Raw genomic sequence first — 22871 nt, forward strand, 5'->3', positions numbered from 1 at the left:
TTTTATTTCATTTTTTTGTATTTTTTTTGTATTTTGTGAACATAACTTAGCATGTGCGTATCAGAAATTTTCTCGAAGAAATTCTCCAATTTAACTTTTTGAAACCACTCATTTTGGACGAAAATATTTTCACACACATTTGTAAATTTTAAATTTAAAATGTAAATATCTATTCTCTGGTGGTTGCAGCAGACAAACCTCAATTTTCTCATTGAATATTTTGTGTGCTACTATGTAAGTTTAATACCTTAACATTTAGATATCTGTTGCACATTAATTGTTTAATACATCGGTGCACATTAGGTTATTGTAGTCCGAATTTTTATTATTTATTTAATGTTTTTTTAAATATTATTAATAACAATGAAATATTTTTAAAAATCTACTTCTTATTTTAATTTGTAATTCAATACTTTTGTTTTGTACAACTTGGTAAAACTCTGACAGTAATATTTAATGTTCCTTCAAACATAAAAGCGTCCTACAAAAAATTTTGATAAAGTTGCGGCCCGCCATTTGATTTGTGTTTTTAATTGTGGCCCCCGGCCTCATGCAAGTTGGAAACCCCTGATATATATGATGTAAAATTATAAAAGATTGCATAGCATTCATTTTTTATATGTAGTTAGTTTATGAAAATAGAAAACTTATGGTATAGTATTCTGCTTACAACATAAACATATTTAATCTTTTTTAGATTTAGAAGTGTAAATAGCATTTAGCTCTCGCCTTTAATTATTTATTATTATTATGTCTAGTAAGCAAGCACAAGTTGTGAACTTCTTTTGTTATAAAATAAATACCCAAACTTGAGGATATGTATAGGGTGATAATATATGTTGGCTTATTATCATGAGTTTGCATCTAATATATTTAGCACTGTGGATAAAGTAATCGATCAATTTTATTACTGAAAAAATTTATTTAAAGATTTTAAAAAAATATATAGTTGCAGTTAATATTTTAAAATTATTAATGGATACTAAAATTTATTTGAATTTCATATTAACTCACAAAAATCAAGGATTGCACATGGAAAATGAAAATGTTTGCTAAAAATCTGTAAGAAGAAGTTAATAGCCTAAAAATATTGAAATTTTTAGGACTTTTTGAATGTCGTATTCTTTTTTATTAATTTTTTTCGTACAAAATTGTTCATATTTCTTCCCTATATTGAAGTTTTATAAAAATTTATTAATTGTAATGTTTTAATAATTTTTAAGATGCAATTATTATTAAGATGCAACAATTATTATGAGAATTTTGAGTTATTTTGTGGATGAAAGCTTTTAAAACTAACTTTTTCAAGGCATGTGGTTGGTTTACAATAAACAGATTTTTGTTGAAAATTCTTAAAATTTTTGAATTCTTCAGTGTTGCCACAGGCGACTAAAATGCAACTATTTTCAGCATGAGGTGACTATGGCAACTTTTTGTGCCTGAAAAGGCTAAAAAAGCAACTATTTTCAGGAAAAAGGAGACTATTAGGAGATTTTTCTGTACTCCTAGCAATGTTTTTTTTAGCATAAATTGGGTTGAAAACCTGCAACCCTGCGAAATCTTCTGAACATACTGAATTTCTTTTCTTAAAAAATAAAAAATGTAAAGTAAAAGTAATAAAATTTAAAAAAATTAAATAAATAATTAAAAAATGAGAAATTTTCAATTGCAAATTTGAGTCATCACTTTTTAATGCGTTCAATTTGCACAGATTCTATCGTAAGTCTATTTCGTTTCTCGATCGCCTTTTCAACTGTTTTTGCTACAAAATTCTGCACGATTTTAAAAAACCCAATTTTTAATACGATATTACAATGCATGAGTTTTTAATTTGAGTAATCACTTTTCACAATATATATATGCTAAATCAATTATGGTAAAAGGGAAAACTTCTTAGAATAAGTGTTTTTTTTATGTAAAAATTTAGTGCTAGAACACTAACGTTTATAAAAAAACTGATCTTATTTACCACCAACTTGACAAAATGGATCATGGTGTATGACAATTATGTCATTTAATGAAATTTTAGTCTTATTTTGGTTCTTATTTAGGCAACTATTCTCATAGTTTTTGGCAACGATTTTCATGCTCTAGGCTTCTAAAAGCAACTATTTTGTTCATTTTTTTTCTGTGGCAACCCTGGAATTGGGGTTCTTTACTTTGAGGGATTCCATAGCTTTCTTCAAAGTTGACTTATTGCATAAGAAAACTTGCATACTGGTTTAAATTTCAGTGATTAGTGATTAGATTTCCGTATTGTAATCTATCGGAGAATAATCAATCGCTAAGTCTTGGCAGTTTCCGGTGAGCTACCCGCGAGATACTAAATGAGAACATGATAGAAAGGGACCAACTCGAAAGGTATAACTCTATAACTCTAAGCCACCCCCAAGCAAACAACGTTGTTTTTTTTTTTAATTTGCAAGTTTAAAATCTATTTGGCACCTTGGCCATTGCAGTTGGCGCTCCAGATCCTGATATGGAAATATTCCCAGTATTTCATCATTCAAGTTGTTGGTTAGTTTAAAATTTATAAGAATTAAATATTTAAGGATCCTAATTGTTTATCAATATAAAAACTAGATGGTAATATTAAATTATAAATGCTTGGTTAAATTCATCATCTGGTGCATTCCTAATTTTCAATAATATCGTGGTTCTTTTCAACCACTTTCTGTTTTTTTTTTAATTTAAAGTCCTATCAGCGTTTAAAAATACCTAAGTACAGGTAAACATAACATCTATAGAGATCTCACTGATTTTTATAAGCATAGTACTTTATGATAGGTTTCTATTGCTGCAATTAATATTTTATTTGTGGGGTTGCAGGTTTGATATAAGTTGAATCTTTTAAATTTATTATGTTAACCATGTATGAAAAAGTTTAAATAAATTTTAAGTATTTTGTCGTTTTTTTTTTTTTTAGTTTTTCAATTTTAAGAAATAAAAATTCTTATCCATTTATGTTTCAGGTACAAGACATCAAATGTTGTATTACTATAATGTAATGACTATATGGTTACTTTTTATTTTTCAATGGCAATTCAAGACGTTGACTTTGAAATGACTTCAGAGGATGCAGATAATGCAGCTGAGAAAGAAAAGGCTCCCAAAGTTGATCTCGAAGCTTTATCACTGGCTGGTAAAATAATTTTTTTCTTTAGTTTTTTTAAACTGTTAATTTTAATATATCAATTTGAAAACACTTGGAGTAGTTTATTGTCAAATATTTAAAAACTTATGACCTTTTGTCTATATGTAACAATATTTTTTTGTATTTCTGTTTGCATAATTTCATTATTACTGATAGTGTTTTGACTCTAACATGACTATTTTATGAGGTTTTTTTAAATTTATTTTATTAACTTCTGAGTAGGTATGAGTTTAAACAGACAACTTTTAATATTAGGCAGGAGTTATTTAATTTATAAGTGCATAATTGTAAAAATCTAAACTATCAATAATGAATTACTTGTCTATTATATATACTGTTGTTGTCATATGCCAATTTCCAATACTGACAAGCCACTTTTAAGGCGAAAGGTACATGCTTCTTGTTTTCCAGTTGTGACATCTGGGGCTAAGAATTCTGCCATGCAGATATGTCCTAACCCGTTTTACAGGGAGGACACATTCGTACACCATTCATCCGCAGGTTGTAATTTTGACCTAAACCAGAGCCTGTCACCCTTTCGTACAGGGGGGGGGGTGGAGTGGAACTCTTGACCTTTAGGGCATGGGCCCAACGCCCTTCCAACCAGGCTATCACGGCCTTATATATACTATATGGTGATGCCATCAGAGGCATTATATATTTCTTAAATTTTAAAATTTCAATTGAACCACTTATTTAAATTTCAACACATTTTATCAAAAATAGTTATAAATATTTTATTTTCTTAACAATCAATGTAGTGGCTAACTTTTTAATTCAAATACAACTGTAAAACTTATTAATTCAATGTGCAGGTTCTGCCACTGTTCCATTATCTGTGCCTTTTATGGATGTTAAACTGCATGTTTGAAAATTTATAACATCGTTATGGCAGCAAAGGTGGGATCTCCAAACTCTCAATAAGCTACAAAACCAATTTGGACCATTTGCCTGTTCTGCACCTGCGCAGTTCAGACATTAAACTCACTCGACTGCGAATCGCTCACACCCGGTTAACACATCTTCATATGCTGTTCGGAGAACCTCCTCCAGTACCTGTAACGTTCCTCTCACAATTCATCATATTTTAATAACGTGTCCATGTTTTAATCAACATCGTTTAAAGTTATTTGGTAGTTCCATTTTATGCATTCAAGATTTGTTGGATGACATTCACCATCCTAACATTTTTGCATTTTTACGTGTCGTTGGCATTTTTAACAGCATATAAAAGTCTTAACACATCTACTGTTTTATACACTCTTGTAAATATCTTACCACCTTTGTACATTTTACTCACTTCATGCTTTTTATACTGTATTCATACTTTTTATCTGGTTTTATTCATACCTTTTATCTGATTTTAATTAGATTATCTTGTCTTAATCACCCACTAGTACTATTTTATCAATTATAATTGTGATACAATTAAATTTTGTATGCACCTAGGTTTTTAAATGAATTTACCGTATTGTTTGGCGCAGCATGTCCTCATCTGGACCTTGCGCTACTAAACCCTACATTCAATTCAATTCATTAATTCAATGTCACAACTGCAATGAGTATCATATTCTATTTTTAACTCAATATTCTTTAAGCTACACTATTTCTCTTAACCACAAAAATCTTTCAGTTAAAGGGGTATATTATTTCTATCTTTTTTTGTGTGTGATTAAGATGTATGAAAATTATTTTATATTAATAATGCAGGGTTAACTTTGTATTAGTTAACTTTGTAAGGTTAACTTTGGGTTAAAATATTTAGTATGTTTTAAAACAGTTAAAATTTCTATTTTTAAAATAAACTGAATTTTTCCTTTGTCAGTTAATATTTTTATTGCACTATATTTTGATACGTAATAATCCTTCATATAATTACCACTTAATATTTTTTCTTTCAACATTTTTAACTTCTCAGTTTTCATTGTTTACTTAATTTAACAAATTTTGTTATTCAAATTTACAAAATACACAATAAAAATATTTATTGTTAGTTCATTAAATATCAAAATCAATTGAATGTTCAATGGATAAGATTAGAATCTATTCTTAATAAGTGATTAATTCAGCTGCAACATTTATTTATGATGTCTTTCTATGCAATATTTGTTTATAAAGTTAAATGTATTTCTATATAATGTCTACATGTGATTAATGTAATGTAAGTTAAAACAAGTATTTTAAAAATTTAATATTTTTTTCACAATAAACAATAATAAATTGATATAGAAGTTTAATAGACATACATATGAATACATTATTCTTATATACCTATACGATTTCAGAAATTTAGAGCAGGTCAAAAGTTTGATAATTTTTAAATAAATATCTCCTTTTGTTTTAGATATAAAGGAACACCTGGTTTTCATAGAAAAGTCTGTAAACTCAAAAGAGCCAAGATTCATTCTTAGAGTTGTAAGAGCTCTTGTGTCTATCAGGAAGCGCTTAACACCAAAGCGTAAAGTCTTTTTTATTGTTCATTCGTCTCAACAAAAAGATGTACTGCTTGGTTTCATGAATGAGGTAAGTTTTTAATTTCATTGATACTGAATTTCTTTATGTTTTAAAATTAGTTTACAATTTTATTTGAAACCAGTTAATATTTTCTTTACTTGGTCGCTTCTTTATTACATTTTTATAAAAACAAAATATTTTAAAAAAGCAATTATATTTTCTAATATTTTATTATTCTAAGTATTACATTTACTGGAATACTGGATTTACTGGAATACTTAAATACAGGAAATATTGTTTCTTATTTCGGTCTTTTAAAAAATGGTGACCACTCAAAGCGTAATCTATGGGATATTTAAGGATGATATTTCAGTTATACTAAACTATTTCATTTACTATAGCATCATTTAAATATGTTCAGCGGCTCCTTTTTTCTTTCAAACTTTTCCCTCTATTAAAATTAGTATAGTTAGCTCAATATGACTGACGCAAGAGAACAGTAGTTGTTATGTTTCCTCTTAATATATTGTGCATAATCTGCATAGCAAAAACACAAGGAATTTTTTTCTCCATATTTGAGTAATTTTTTATTATAAAGTATCAAAATTTTATATTATTAGGTATATTTATGATGAACATAAACATGATAAAATGTTAAATATTTTAACATTATGAAGCTATAACTGCTCCTATTATGAATGTCACATGTCATGCTAAATTTTTATTTCAGCTTTTGATGTTTTACTTTGAGATTTTTTTTTGTGTTAATAAACAACCACTCATTTACAAAGTTAATATATGTTCTGTTTTTCCAAAAAATTTACAAATTTACAAAAATATTTAAAACAATTCTGTAAGAAAAAAATTTTGCAGAACCATTATTGCTTCTGCAGAAAGTTTTTGTGTCTGTAGAAAATGTTTTTTTTTTTTTTTTTTTTTTTTTTTTTGGTAAAACAGTTTTTGTTTCTGCAGAATCTTTTTTGGGGACTTTTGTTTGTGGCAAACCAAAAATTTTTATTTCCCAAATAAAAAAAATCTTTCTGCAAGAACTCAGTCGCTTTCTGCGACAATGTCGCTGTGTCGCCGTGTTTCTGCCACAGGGCGAAAATGTATTAGTTTTTATAAAGGTTTCCTGTAAGTTTGATTTTTTTTAAAAACTGGAATGGTAGTTTTTAAAAGCTAAAAATAGTAATATATAGGTAAATTAAAATAGTAATAAGTTTTTATAGTAAAAAATTAAAATGTAAATAATTAAAATACAACTATACAAATAATTAAAAAGTTTAAAAGTGGTCACAGGTTGAGAATTGTTAGGAAGTGTCCGCTTGTTTCAAATTTTTTTGTTGTCATTTTACGGTCCTGTGGATTTAGTCTAGCTTGAATAATAAACAGTTATGCATTGAGGAAAAAATTTTTGTTTTGATCTCTCCTCTTCTCAAGAAATGTTTAAATAAACATAATGAAAAGTCACATACTATTATTTAAAAAGATCGTTTATAATCAATTAATTACTTTAAAATTTATATCTCGAACTTCTTTTATTATAACTAAAAATATTTTCTTTTTTCAGGGTTTTCCATTATTTGGGATGCAGCATGAACAAGTTTGTTACTTTTTGTCCATTTCTTTTGTATTATTTGATACCAATTATGTGTTTTTGAATTTTTAAAAAATGTAATTCTAGCAGGTAGTTAATTTATTGTGAAACAATTTTGTTTATGAAAACATCGGGTAGATGTTTAGTCATTAAGATAAATTTAGAACTGGCCACACGCAACAAAAAGAATTTCACAAACACATTTGATAAGGAAGACTCAGATACAAAGAAACATGGACAATCAAATTAACCTTCTGTTAGACGCGGACTTGTTTCCGACATGGGTAGTCGCGTTGCACCTATAAGGTGTTTTTGATTTTTTTAAAGTCAAGTGACATTTATTCTAGTTTAAATAGTTAATTGTTACCTAGTTAAGATTCTTTAGATAGATAAAGTATCAAAAATCTTATTTAATTAGTAAAGTATATTAAAAAACTGTATCACAAATAATTGCACAACATAAAGAAAAACAAAGAAGAGTAAAATTGTAAAAAAAAAAAAATTGAGAGTTTTGTATATCAGAGCAACTTATTTCAATATCACATGTTAGTATAAAAATATTATCTTGGAGAGGCTGTCTGATGCAGAACTACCTTCATGCGAACAAGAATTTTTGCTACAGGTCTTTACAAATTGTTGTTTCATGACTAAAACATAAGTATTTTTCTCAGGTAGCACAAGTATACTTTGTATTTTTTCATTGTTTATTTTTTTGACATGGCTCGCACATTTTTCTTTTCTTGGCTTGATTTTCAAACAGTGAATTTTCTGCGGCTTGAGAAGTTTGGTTTCTGCCGAGATTTCTTCACTCTCTGAAATCATAAAACCATCTGCCCGTTCAAGGCTAACGCCTACACACATAACTCTGAGTGAAAAATAAATCCACAAACTCCTCCATTTTGAGATGCTGGACAGTAACTCAAAATATTTATAACATGCCAAGTCTGGCACTTTTATAGATCACCCATACCGAGTTCTTTTTAGTTGAGGTGATGTTGCTGGCTGTTGTGGTACAGATGGTGAGTCAGTAGTGGACACTGGAGCCTTCTCATGAGTTGGTAAAATTTCTTCCCAAGTTTTCGCAAAAGTATCAATGACTTCGTTTAAATCCAGGCTTGATGCGGTTTTGTTTTCAATTGCTTTTAGCGATAAATGTCGGAGTCGAGTTAGGCCCATATTACTTTTTAAATAATTTTTTATTATTTCCAATTTGCTAAATGACCTTTCAGCTGCTGCAGAAGTGACAGGAATTGTAAAGAATAATAACATTGCTGTAAATACTTCCGTTAGGTCGCATTCTAGCACTCCATATTTGCTCATTATTTCTTTACATAATTGGTGAACAGTCCGTGCTTAAGTTAGTTGAGGTAAAACTAGGTGGTAAATATTAATAAATTGAAGTGAAAAACTAGGGCCTATTATATCTGAATATTTTCTTTGGAATTCGTCACACTTTTGTAATAAAGTTGCTTCATCAACATGTAATAAAAATGTTGGTGTTAGAAAATCGAATATATGACAGACTGCACTCATACCAATAAAACGTGTATCTAATTGAGATATTACTGTGTCTAGTACATTATTGAAAATTTCAATTTTAAATATTTTTTCTTGGTTTGGAAATCGGTGATCAGCAGCTAATTCATCAAAATGTTTTTTAACTTTTATTTGCCTTTTTTCTTGAAAATGGGTATCAATACCATATTTTCTTGCAGTTTTACTGGCTTTGCACTTGAATAATTCGAAATCATTTCTATAAATTTGCAACTTTGCTTTGGTCTCTGCTAAAAATTTACTCGCCTCGCTCAAATTGATGTCGCATTTTTGTAAACTTTTGGATGCATAATTGATGTCGTTCAATACACTGTGCATGAATTCGCAAAGCAACACGAACTCGAAATTTAGCATTTTTGTTTTAATACTCTCTGCTTCCCTACACTCATCTTTATTAGGACTCTTTAGAATTATTTCTGATAATGCTTTGATAATATCAAAATAACGAAGTTTTATTGCAGATATCGTATTGACCCTACTGGACCATCTAGTCGGATTTAGTTTTTTTAGCGTGGTGTCCGATTCGCCAGTGAATTTTGACAGTAGATCCCAACGTTGGATGCTGTTTCCGAAAAAGTTATACAAATCTTGCAACATTGCGAAAAAATCTGTATTTCCACACAACTGCTAACAACATCATTTATCACCAAATTTAAATTATGAGTGGCACAATGTACATACTCTGTGTTAGGCTGGATATCCTTAATATGTTTTTGTACACCATTATACACACCACTCATCACACTGGCTCCATCATAGCCTTGCCCCACACATTTTTTTAAATCAATATTTTTGTCGATAAATAATGTTGTCACTTGGTTGACTAAATCTACTGAGCCATGTTTAATAGCTGCATAAAAGCCTAGAAACACTTCTTTTACTTCTATATCAATTGGCTGTCCATTTTCCGATCTGGTTATTACTGCATACCTCACAACAATGCTTAGCTGATCTACCTTCGATATGTCCTGTGCCGTATCCATTATGATGGCAAAAAGCGGTGACGCTCTAATTTGTTCTAGTAGATGGGTTTCGAGTTTGGTCCCCAAGCTCTCAATCATTTCATTTTGAATTGTTGCACTCAGATATCTTGTAGATCCTAAAAACATAAAAAAACACAATTTCAAAAAAGTCCTGACATTAAACAGTTGGTAATTATAAACAAAATAAAACGATAAAAAAAACTTAGATATAATTATTATTACTTTTGGGCATATCCAAAACTTGCCGCAAAATGTGATCATATCGGGCGACAAGCTCTACAAAAGACAGAAAATTTCCATGGTATCCTTTCTGACTTAAGTCTTCTTGATGTCCTCTCAAAGCCAAAGAACTCTTTACTAGGGTAAGTACGATATCGAATAACCTTTGAAGAACCATTTTCCAAAATGATGCTTCTTTGCGAATTTCATTTTCAATTCCTTGTCGATAGTATTAGTATCGTTTTTTTTCTCCAAAATTCATACACAGCACATGCTTCCGAATGGCCACTCGAACAACTGTGTTGTTTAATTCTCTCTGATAAATGCTTCCAATCTCGAATTCCCGTACACCAAACATTATTCCTTTGTGAAGCAAATAACCAGCAGGGTTGACAATAGGCAGCGTCTAGTATTTTGGAATAACGCAACCAAAAACGATTAACTGGCCCATATTTATAACACGAAACGTAGTACGATTTTGAAAAACACCTATTGTTCTGGTTGATGTCTGTTGGAAAAGGTTCTGAAGGCTGTAAAGGCCCCATATCAAGAATTTGACGTTTTTCGTTATCACTTAATATCTTGTTCGGGAAGTTTCCCAAGTCATAAGAAGATTTGTCGTACACATTTTCGAAAAATGTAGAGGTCTGTGGTTCCTCCAAACCCTCCACTCTTATGTGGGTCATGCAAACATCATCCACGTTCACATGATCGGCGCCGGAGGTATCTCCAACTGCAATAATTCTCGAATCTTCTTCAGTAGGCTTCTCAACCAACACTGCAGTTACCACATTATTTGAGTCACTATCAATAAAAATATTTTGGCCAGATGTACTTGCAGAAGGCTGACTAAAAAACTTGTCAATTTTGGCAATTTTTGTTTACTATCTTCTCTTTCTTGGCGTTGTTTGCGTTTAAATGCACCACTGGGTTTCTTCTTTTTATCTATAATTTTAATTTTCTAACTTATTTAAATAATACAATATTAGATTGTGCTCGAGTAGGCTGGTACTCACTATTCACTGACGACGTTAAAAGTAAAATAAAAGGAAAGAGAAACACAATGATACGCTACAAGTGTCGTTGGGGAATCCCCGGAAAGAAATTTATCACCGTTAGTGTTAACGGTGGAGACTGTAATGGTTGGCAACTGTTTGGCGACCTTTCAAGGCGCACTTGGCGCATTTTGTTATCCCGTCGGAAGGATGCGAGAGAGAGAAAGGTAGATGTATGTTTGATATAATCGGAAGAGGGTCTCTCTTGGTATTCTAAGAGCTGGAAGCTCTTACTGGAAAACAATGCATATTTCTTTTGTTTAAAAATAAAGTTAAGTTTTATTGTTTTAAAAATCTGGTCTGATTATTTATTGGAAGGGAAAGGCATTACAGAGACCATGAACGATCTCCTGCTCGCGGACCTGAATTAATGTACCCACTGCAGGTGACTTGCATTTTTCACGATATTTCGCGTTATACAATGAGCTGTAGCCGAAATCTATAGATTTGACGCGATTTATTGACTTAACGGACATCAATATGAGTGGTAAAATCAAATAAAATTGAACCACTATATTGGCCAGTACAAAAAAGTTTATTGACATTAGCTCACTTACTCCTGATACAGCATTAATTTTTTAACCGTTCTCGAAAAAAAATCTTAACTCGAATTCACAACGCACATCGAAGAATAATAAAATGCACATATCACTATCCGTCAAATTGACAACACTGCCAACCTACAGAAAGAATTTAGGGGAATTCCTTAGGCATAACTTTTAAATTTCTCTCAACTGAGTTGTCATGAGGGCTGTCAAGTGGGGTTACAACCTATCATTTTTTTTTTGAAAATGGGAGAAATTTCCATAAGTTCAGTTCGATCGAGATTTCTGGTAAGGATTCGAGGGCCCCCTGAGTTTGAGGGCCCCGGGGCACTGCCCCGCCTAGCCCCTAGGTAGCTACGCCACTGCCTGCCAGATCAATTCCCACAATTTCTAAAATTTCTGAACATCCTATTCTATCACGAGGTAAGGCTACAGGCTCAGCACTGAATTGTTTAGCCTTAAAACGTTAATATTTTTTCCAATGCCCACCCGTGTTAACATCCGTCAATTCAGGTATTTACAGGGCTATTTTATTGGCCTCTCTTTTAGAGGCACCATATTAGGTGGGACAATGTTGCTCCCACAGTGAGGACAGATAGTACAGAGAAGAAAAGAGGATCCATGCCTGATATTGGTCCCTCTATACATATTTATTTAGGATCCTGGTTGAACTAATTTTGAGCTAGACTTAGATTATCTTCAAAAACCTTCTCTTGTTGGAATTTAGTCTATTATATTTCATAATTTTTGAAGCTATGAGCTACAAAAGTATACAAACTTGCAAAGTATACAAACTTGTTTATTCAAATAATTATCTATAGTTCCATCTTCATTATCTATCAAATAAAAACTTTTTCAAATGAGGATATACCCAATTACTGATTTTAAATAACAAAATTTAGAAGTCAAAGTTTTAATCAGAGTTTTCATTTATGTTTTTATAAATTGTAAAAAATACAATTTTCTTTTAAATGGCCTCTTACGACAGAAGTCCATTGCATGCAGCTCCCGTCGCAATGTTCTCTCACTGACAGGTTGGGATGAACCTTCATTTACTAACTGAGCCAATTCCTGTCGAGTTTGGAAGCGATTTTGATTGACAAGTCGTGAAACTCGTCTCCGGTCCCATTAATGCATGATCTTTTTCCGACCACAATTCTGACGTCTTTCGTGACCACGTGTATTACACCACTGCTTGTAGACATGTTGAACAGTCTGCATCGAAATACCAATAAATCCAGCAACTTCATTCACAGTATGACCATGAGCATGGCTAAACACAATTGCCAGTTTTTGCCACTCTATGACATCCTTACACTTATCCATATTTACACACAATTTCCTTTTCAAACAAAAATATCACACTGATAGCTACTTGCCTTTGATCACGTTGAAGCAGTGTGCGGGCAGTTGAGCACGTCACTTGACCACTGCGTCACCAAACGAAATTTAACGATTCATCGGTGCTCACGCGCTAGGTTGACTAATTTTTTGTCTGGTGAGCTTATGATTCTTCTGATGATGGTGAGCTATCTTGCACATACTTAAATTATCCCCAAGGATTTTGCTATTACCCTCATTCGAAGACTATAAAATTATAGTCAAATTAATCCTTATGTATTTAACAAACGTTTTTTTTTCATACCTCATTTGGAATTTGTAAAATGGTTGTTTGTGCTTAATTCTAATAATAAGATGAATTATGAGGGTAAAAAATTTTATCAAAAATAAGTTTGATTTTCCTAAACTGCCCAAAAAAATTTTTTCGAAATCACTTTTCTCAAAGTTTTTCCGTCACCATTAAGTCAACTTAGCCTTAAACAGTTGGTATCCGAAATGAGCAATATTTTCCGACGAAAAGAAAGTTATAAAGAACTTACAATAGAATTTTTCTATGGAATAGTTTTTGCTAAAATGAATAATAACTTGAGTAAAATACACAATAAATCCAAGTTATAGGCTTGTGCATCGTGAAAAGTAAATTAAAGAATAAGATGAAGATTAGAACTAAATCAATAACTGAAAATGCGCAAATTTGTTAAATTAATTTTATTCTGTATGAATGAATCCAACATAAAAAATGTAAATATGCAATTATATAGAATTTTGATAATCTTTAATTTCTAACAAACTTTGTAATTTTTTTTCTTTTCAAAAAGAACAGTAATTGGTATCAAATAATGCAATTGATTTTGTGACAAATTAGAATTGCATGTCAGCTAACTAATCATTTCTTTTTTGAACCAACTGGATGAAGCAATGGAGAAGCTATCACAGGGAAGAAGTAAAGCTGGAGAGAGGCTACTTCTGAGAAACACTAGAAAGATGGGAATTCCTACAAGGTGAAGAAGATGAAAATTAATTCAACTAAACGAAGAGCGTTCTCCATTTCATAAAACCTTTTTTTAAAAATAGAAACTCTTTTTAGTGAGTTTCACTGACGCATCACTAAAAAAGAGTACAGAAATAGACAAAAAAACAGCTGTACAGCAAGAAGAAAACACGGGAGTTGTAAGGCCAAAAAAGAAAACCTTCATATTACTTTAATTAAATAACAATTTTGTCTAGAAATTCAACAAGAAAGTTCTTGTAGAAAAATATGTCGTGAAGACTATTGACTTCAGATCCCAATTATTTAAAATTGTTCACGGTTTCAAATTTATAATCCCCAATTACAAGATAAGGGCTGGTATAATTGGTACAGGTCATATACTTAGTTTTGCCCTGGTTGATTACAAGATGCAGGCTGCGGCCTCAAGTGAAATAAAAGCCTCTGTTAGTGCCTCAGGAGTTCGTGCAACAATATCAATGTCGTCAGCGAATGTAAAAATTTTGACAGATTTATTTAAGATTGTTCCGCGGGTATTAATATTCGAGTCTTTCACAATCTTTTGCAAAGCAATATTGAAAAGCAGACGAGCCTCCCTTTGTCAAGTCCATTAGAAACAACAATAAGATCATTCTGAACTCTGAGTTTTGTTTCAGTTAGGGTAATGGCTGTCAGATTGACGAGTTTCTCTGGTATTGCAAACTCTCTCATTGCTTCGATGAGTAGATTTCTGTTAATGGAGTCATAGGCAGTCTTGAAGTCAATAAAAAGATGGCGTGTTGCTATGCCAAATTCATTGGTTTTTTTTTCTCCAAGATTTGCCTTATGTTGAACTATATAAGTCATGGTACGTTAAAAGTCATGGTAAAAATATCTAATTCTGCTTGATTAGCACTGAAATCTCAAAATCTGCGTTCAAACTCAAAATGGAGTTTTTTCAAGTCATCTTTATAATTCTGAAGCTTAATAATATTACCTAATTTACTGAGGGTATTGAATTTAACTTCGAGCTTCCCAGCTAACAGATTAAGCTTCTGTTTAAAAGCTTTGAGATGTGCCCAGATATCATCCATCAATTGATTTTTTTCTTGCATTTTAATATTCAAGTTGCTCATATCATAAAGATCTACAAAATATGCAAAGTCTGAAAGCCATTCTATATCTTCTAATATTTAGTACTCTGCTGAACACTGTTTCTCATGGAGGAACCACACAATGTCGTCTTTCAGCTGCCAAACTCGCTGAGTAGACTGTGTTGCCTGTGAGTAAGCCAACGAGATATAATATTAACAAGCTTTACTACTGCATCAAGCATGGGTTTCATATTCATTTCATAGATTCACTCAGAGTATATTGATGTATAAGACAATATAGAAAAATAACATTCCGTTCTGATTAAAGAGTCCAAAGAATCCAGATTTGTTGCATTTGATGCACCATCAGTGCACCACTTTAATTATACATAAGTAGAACAAATTATACTTTTCGTAGTTTGTTGCTAGCCCTTTTAAAAAAAAGTCTGGCATGCGTTTACTGCTTCAAAAAATTTCCTGGTTTTTTTCTCAGGAACGACCAGTATTTTAAACGTATTACTTTTCACTTTGTAATTTTTTTTAAGCAAAATAATTTTGTTGTTTACCGTAATGCATTTAAAATTTTTTTAACTAATTATCAGACAGAACTGGTTAATTATGACCTAAATAATTCCTCAGGGGGTTTACTTGTGAGTAAACACGGGTGTCACAATCCCGAGGTACCCCAGTGATTGTTTTATTTAGATTAAGTTTTGTTTACTATGAATGAAAGAGAGGACACAAATCGACACAATCGACAATATTACTAGCCACAACTGTGAAAACGTTCTATACATTGATCTCAAAATATTGAGTTGCTTAGTGCTCAGTAGATAAAATTATAATGGAAACTTACAACCTAGTATTTGCATTCTCAATTTTTTTCTTCTGAAAAGTCAGCTCATTAATTTATATTCTCTTTGTGGGGATGCTTCTCCAGGATCTGTGATTAGTTATAAAGGCTAAAGATTTTTTAAAAAAAGATTAAACTTTGATTAAAGCTGTTCCGTAAAATTGTATTCAGTTTCACTTACATATAATACTAATAGCTTTAAGAGTTCATTTCATTATGAAATTAACTAATTCAATTCTGATTTCACGAGAATTTTTTTTTCCATGAGATTATTTAGGTTTTGTTTATATGAATTCATATGCGAGTTAAAATTAGAAATGTTTTAAAATTTTGGTGTTTTAAAGCTTATTGAAAACTTTTATGCACCTTTTAAGTAAAAAGAAAATGTTTCAGTAAGCATCATTGCCTTCAGAGAAATTTTATTGATAATATTCTGAAGATTTTAATAGTTACTGCAGTCATACAAAGTTTCGCAACACATTTTCCATTCTGAAAAACGACTTAGCAATCTTTTTCTTCTTTCCTTTTTTTGTGTGTCATTTTTCTTTAAAAAATAGAATGAAAACAATGTAAGCATTACTTGGGATTTAAAAAAGCTGTTCTTGGAGACATAGAAGTTATTCTGACATTGCTGATTCCCCCCCCCCCAAAAAAAAATATTTTGTCGCTGTTTTTCTTTATTTTCCTTTTTCGTCCTGAATCTTGTCTGTCCCATTTTCTGGGGATTAAAATGTGTGATACGGATAAATGAATTATTTATATTTTTAACAATTCGTAATGTTATTTTTTGAATCGCAAAATATTTGCTATTTCTACTAGTAATACTTGGTTCAATACTTGGCTTAGTAATACTTGAACTACTATACTACTATACTTGAACTACTACTATACTAGTATACTATAGTAGTAATACTTGAGACAATACTTGGTTCAGGCATATAATCTTACCAACAGAATTCATGGTCTTATACTTGGAAATAGATTATGACCAAAATAATTCCTCAGGGGGTTTACTTTTAAGTAAACACGGGTGTCACAATCCCGAGGTCCCCCAGTGATTGTTTTATTTAGATTAAGTTTAGTTTTCTGTGAAGAAGCATGTGCTGTCTCTGGAAAAAAAAATAAGCATAGCAGAATGCAAACGTATCTCCTTTCCTTGAACTTAGGATACAAGGAAAATCATCAGAATATTTTTTGTTAAAAGCTGTCTGATATATTTTTCTTTACGTTAGTCCGACATTACTGCTTGCAACCCTCCCTCTTCCACTCTACGTCACACGATGCCATGGTATCATGATAATCACGAATCATGATTACATACAACGTGAAGAGGCAAAGGAAAAACGGGGATACAAAAGAATAAAACACATCTTAACACTGTGTTCTAATTTAAAAATTAAGAAACGTCGTTTGTTTAATAATGATTTCTTTTTCCTTATTTTCTTTACTCGGTGCAACTTCGCATCGAAACCTTATTGACATTCTTAAAGATAAAGGATACTTCCCTTTACTTTAAAACATGCTTATATATTGACTAAGTGCTCGGTGCAATGTATCCTGATTTGGCTCTTACGCAAGAAACTAACCATATCCTTGATTATGAATCAGACAATATATTGGACCACCTATAAACAAATCGTACAATTACATAAATAATCGATTTTCATATCATGATGTGTTGATATTCGGGAAAAGTTCGGGCAAGGAATATTATTTTACATATAATTATAATTCAGTTATCACTTCCTTACTACTTAAAAAATACCTTCAGGGAGGGTGAGGCAGAAAACAATGACCATCTAACTTACCACCTCTGCATATAAACAAATATCGCTAATATATAAACGCTTCATTATTATATGAAGATGCATTTAAATTCCGGCAAAATATAAAACGAAAAATATTTCAGCATGCAATAATAATTTGGTTTTCACTTCCATACCAACGTGAAAATTCTTCCTAGGAAACAGTAAAAATGGGCAAATATGATACAGGATTTCTTTTCTCCAACTACCTCAATACTCAAGTACTGATGTATTACTAGTTTTTTCAGTTAATAAATGTTTGGGGATTTGAAACAAATTTTTCTTAAATAGCGAAATAGATGCTATCGTTATAAGATTTTTTTAAATATCGGTTGCAAGTCAAATAACCTATATCTTCCTTCAGTACAAAATTGAATCTCAGCATATCCAGTATCTATTGGTTTTGTAAGTAGGCATTCCTTTTTTCTCTAAAAAAGGAAACATAAATCACAATTTCATAATAGATCCCAGCTGTATTATAAATCCATACTTAACACGTTGACCTCTGTTTTACCAACATTGAAATTACGTCCATTAGAATGGTAGTCAAAAGGCTCATACCATGCTATGTGTTGTACCAGCATAGGAGTGAATATCTTGACATTTGCTACTGCATTATAGACAATCAAGAACGTGTGTAATCTGTAAGTTTGTAATTAATAGAGATCTATGGAAATGTGACCCTACTTTCTTATCGGCAACTAATTCAATGTTTTGGAGCTGGACCATTGCAAGCTTTTTAATGTAGTCAATAATTGTTAGAAAATTCGCATTAAATATTTTTTAAATGGTTTAATAAGTTGGTATAATAAGATTTCTATTACCAAGTAAACATGGATGCTAATTTGAGAATAGACCCTGGCTCAACACTACCCTAGTTACCCATAGCAGCAGAGTTATGAGGTTTATTATATATATTTTCCAGAATTTGTGCTAGATATATTATAAATTGCTCTAAGGTATTTAGTAGAAACTTTCATTTCAATACTGAAGTCATTATACTGATTTCTTTCTATCAAGAACGGCTAAGAAACTGCTTTTCACAACTTATCTTTCTTTCATAAGTCCATTAAGTTCATCTTGATTAGAAATCTGCCATTAAAGCTCATTTGTCTTTTAAGTAATGCATCCTGTATGCACTATTAAATAGCTTCCTTTTTTATCACTGCAATTCACTTCTTGTATTACGGATAATTATATTTATAAAAATAAGATAATGCTCAACTAAGGAAGGTGATAAAATTTTTTTTAATTTTAATTATTATTATTAATCAGCCATATTATCAAAAGCTTCCGTATAAAAAGCATTGAAGTAGCACTGTCATAGGCTTGAGAATTACATCTGAAAGTTACACTAGATCCAAATGTTTGTTGTGCATTTTTAATCCAGATGCGCCATATGTTTCTTTCATAAAACTGCTAGTACTAAACATAGAAAAAAGAAAAAATTGGTTTAGCACATAATAAATAATTATTTTTTTAGAATTATTATTGGATTTACGTATATAATAGAGGGTGGAATATTTACTTCCATTAATGCAATTGGTTACCCTTTTAGCCGCTTTTAATTGTTTGCTGTTAAACATATAAGTGGACGATATATACATATATATGGCCTTTTTTTGGCCAAAACTATAGACTGGTGGCGATGGTATCTTCCGTAAAAAAATTTTCATCCACTCCAATACTTTGATTCATCTATAAGCATTTTCTTTCATTTCTAAATATGCATTTACTGTAGATTCACCTGTATCTGTACAGGCAGTAGAGAAGCTTAAAGAAATTTAATAGTCCTTTTTATCTTGTACTAAATTCATTTGAATATCAAATTATAGTTATAATAGTTTTGGCAAAGTGAACTCTTAGCCTCTCAATATTGATTATAATGGTAATTGTTTCTTACTCGTCATCTTGAAAGAATATCGGGAACACATAAGCATTCAATTAAAGAGTAGAAATATTCAAGCCCAATTTATTTCATTCTAGAAATAGACGCATCCTGACTCTTACTTGCTCCAAAGACATCTTAAAGTGTTTGATGTAGAAATGTGCAGCCCATTCACGCTTTCTCTATCTTGCACCTATCCTTAAGAAATTTTTGCATTTTTTTTTTAGCTCGAATTAAAGGAATCGCCTCATAAACATATACTGAAGTAACACGTTTTGTAAATGTAAGAACAGAATACGATCAATCGAAGCTAAGAAAAAATTACTATGCTCAAATAACAAGATATATATACTTTTTCGTAATATTATCACTGTAATAGTGTACAAATATCACAAGACTTGTAACGCGTTTCATACTTTGCTCGGCATTCTACCAAACTGATGACTGCTTTCACAACCAGTCCTTTATAAATAGAAATGTTCTATTTTTCTTTTCAGTCTGGGAAAGAAGGCTCAAAAGCATCAATATATTGGGTAGCATAACTATTTATCAATGCATGTGTTGGAAAATATCTTGAATAAAAGTTACTGTCTTATTAACATACACTTCAATTTTCTTTTAAGGGGTAGTTCTTTCAAGTTTTCTGTTTCATCATTCGTGTGATATGTTGATAGTTCTATCAATTAACTGTTTCGAATTAAAACATAATGGGCAATAGATGAGTTACATCATCGGCTTAAATAGTTTTGAGAAGGGCTGCACATGATTGATATTATGGTTAATATTAATACAAGACTGTTGCCTGTCGGTGGATGTGGCGGTTGCCTGTCACAAACCTGGGCGGGTGCCTGTCACAAACCTGTGGCGGGTGTCTGTCACAAACCTGTGGCGGGTGTCTGTCACAAACCTGTGGCGGTTTCGAATCAAAAATTAATAGATAAGTTACTTCATCGGCTTAAATAGTATTGAAAGTAGAATAATAGTATTTAAAAGCTCAAATAAAAGTACGGAATGTGTCGATCTTCTAAACAAGAATCTTACTCAGTGTCTAAACGTAAAATGACTGTAGAAAAGTAAATACATTAACAACAGGAACAGAAGAACAACAAAATAAAAAAGATTGATAAAAAAACCGAAGTGAAGCTGTCTCGATGGAAACCCTAGAGTACAAAAGATTAAATTAGAGTAGATTTCCAAAATTTAAGAAAAGGTGTTAAATTTAAGAAAGTTACAGATTCTCTAAAAGAACGAACGGGAAAGTGCCTAGTTTTTATTGAAAACTAATATATAAAAATAAATGTATATACAATGTGTGTATTAATTTTTGATATATTTGAAGTGCTCTGAAATATAGTTTAAAATAAACTATCTTTAAACACATTACAAATGAGTCTTGTACTGCCATCTAGTATAAAGACAGATAATTAAACATGATTTTGCCATAAGAAATAAATCGTTTAATCTTTTAAACACCTCATCCCGGAAATATCACAGAGAAATATATAGAGGGTGGCATTTTGACGCGAGCCAGAAGCTTTATTGAAATTATAAGAATTTTTCAAAATGGAAAATGATTTATAAAACTAAAGGTCAGTAGATGAAGTTGAATGCTTATAGCAGCAGAACTTAGGATTGGAACTCCAATTATAGAGCAATGGAGGATCGTTTAGTATCCTAATTTTTACATATATTTCATGTTCTTTAAGTTTAAATGTAAGGGTAAGTTTAATTTGCCCAATGTATGCAGGTACCTAGTATTTGCATTCTGAATTTTTTTCTTCTGAAAAGTCAGCTCATTAATTTATATTCTCTTTGTGGGGATGCTTCTCCAGGATCTGTGATTAGTTATAAAGGATAAAGATTTTTTGAAAAAAGATTAAACTTTGATTAAAGCTGTTCCGTAAAATTGTATTCAGTTTCACTTACATATAATACTAATAGCTTTAAAAGTTCATTTCATTATGAAATTGACTAATTCAATTCTGATTTCACGAGAATTTTTTTTCCCATAAGATTATTTAGGCTTTGTTTATATGAATTCATATGCGAGTTAAAATTAGAAATGTTTTAAAATTTCGGTGTTTTAAAGCTTATTGAAAACTTTTATGCACCTTTTAAGTAAAAAGAAAATAATGTTTCAGTAAGCATCTTTGCCTTCAGAGAAATTTTATTGATAATATTCTGAAGATTTTAATAGTTACTGCAGTCATACAAAGTTTCGCAACACATTTTCCATTCTGAAAAACGACTTAGCAATCTTTTTCTTCTTTCCTTTTTTTGTGTGTCATTTTTCTTTAAAAAATAGAATGAAAACAATGTAAGCATTACTTGGGATTTAAAAAAGCTGTTCTTGGAGACATAGAAGTTATTCTGACATTGCTGATTCCCCCCCCCCCAAAAAAAAAATATTTTGTCGCTGTTTTTCTTTATTTTCCTTTTTCGTCCTGAATCTTGTCTGTCCCATTTTCTGGGGATTAAAATGTTTGATACGGATAAATGAATTATTTATATTTTTAACAATTCGTAATGTTATTTTTTGAATCGCAAAATATTTGCTATTTCTACTAGTTGTATACTTGGTTCAGGCATATAACCTTACCAACAGGATTCATGGTCTTATACTTGGAAATAGATTATGACCAAAATAATTCCTCAGGGGGTTTACTTTTAAGTAAACACGGGTGTCACAATCCCGAGGTCCCCCAGTGATTGTTTTATTTAGATTAAGTTCAATTTTCTGTGAAGAAGCATGTGCTGTCTCTGGAAAAAAAATTTGACGATAATGTAAATGAAAAAATTGTTTCAGCACATTTATATAAATTCAACATTACTCCTTCAAAGGAAATCTGTGCGAAACATTGGACAATATCTGGAAATTATTACACGTCCTCTGTTGAGAATATAATAACCAATTGCAAGTGTAGAACTGAAAACTAGCTCTGAATTGTCCGTTACAGCCATGTGATTGAATGTAAATTATTTTATCAGCCTAACTGAACTAAAAACCACTATTAAGCACTGCAAACTAACATCACCAGGCAATACACAGAAATAATATATTCATACACCTTCCAAAGATTCAACTTTTCACAGTTGTAAAATTGACAGAATGAGAGCTCAACGGAACTTTCCTTTCAGTTTGCATAGTACTCACGAGTAATAGAGACCAGACTACCTTATGTACTTAAAAGTGGTCAAGTTTTATCGATTAAAGAGATTTTAAAAAGTTCCATGACACAATAGACAGGATTTTATTTATAGAATCAAATTGGGCCTTTTTTATATTAGCAGTATTGTTGAATTTTGATTAGGAAAACTTTTCTAACCAAAATTGCCGCTCTGTAACTTTAAAAGCCTAATGA

General features: G+C 31.1%; 2 protein-coding genes across 2 annotated transcripts; one reads left to right on the top strand and one right to left on the bottom strand.

The window, feature by feature from the left end:
- The first annotated feature begins 2972 nt into the window (after nt 1-2972).
- Nucleotides 2973-7470, top strand: LOC147802030 (26S proteasome non-ATPase regulatory subunit 3-like). The gene is made up of 3 exons (XM_087155084.1): nt 2973-3142; nt 5499-5677; nt 7179-7470. The coding sequence occupies exons 1-3, from the start codon at nt 3016-3018 to the stop codon at nt 7275-7277; spliced, it is 405 nt and encodes a 134-aa protein (XP_087011210.1). The 5' UTR covers nt 2973-3015; the 3' UTR covers nt 7278-7470.
- A 1795-nt stretch (nt 7471-9265) lies between these two features.
- On the bottom strand, nt 9266-10139 carry LOC147802031 (zinc finger MYM-type protein 1-like). Its single transcript, XM_087154552.1, has 2 exons — nt 9965-10139; nt 9266-9858 (listed from the first exon to the last, which is right to left on the bottom strand). Exons 1-2 carry the CDS (start codon nt 10137-10139, stop codon nt 9266-9268), a joined length of 768 nt encoding a protein of 255 aa, XP_087010678.1.
- Between the last annotated feature and the right edge of the window lie 12732 nt (nt 10140-22871).

This window comes from Parasteatoda tepidariorum, chromosome 11, assembly GCF_982258835.1.
Source record: "Parasteatoda tepidariorum strain Cologne lab strain chromosome 11, Ptep-v5.0, whole genome shotgun sequence".
NCBI lineage: Eukaryota > Metazoa > Arthropoda > Arachnida > Araneae > Theridiidae > Parasteatoda > Parasteatoda tepidariorum.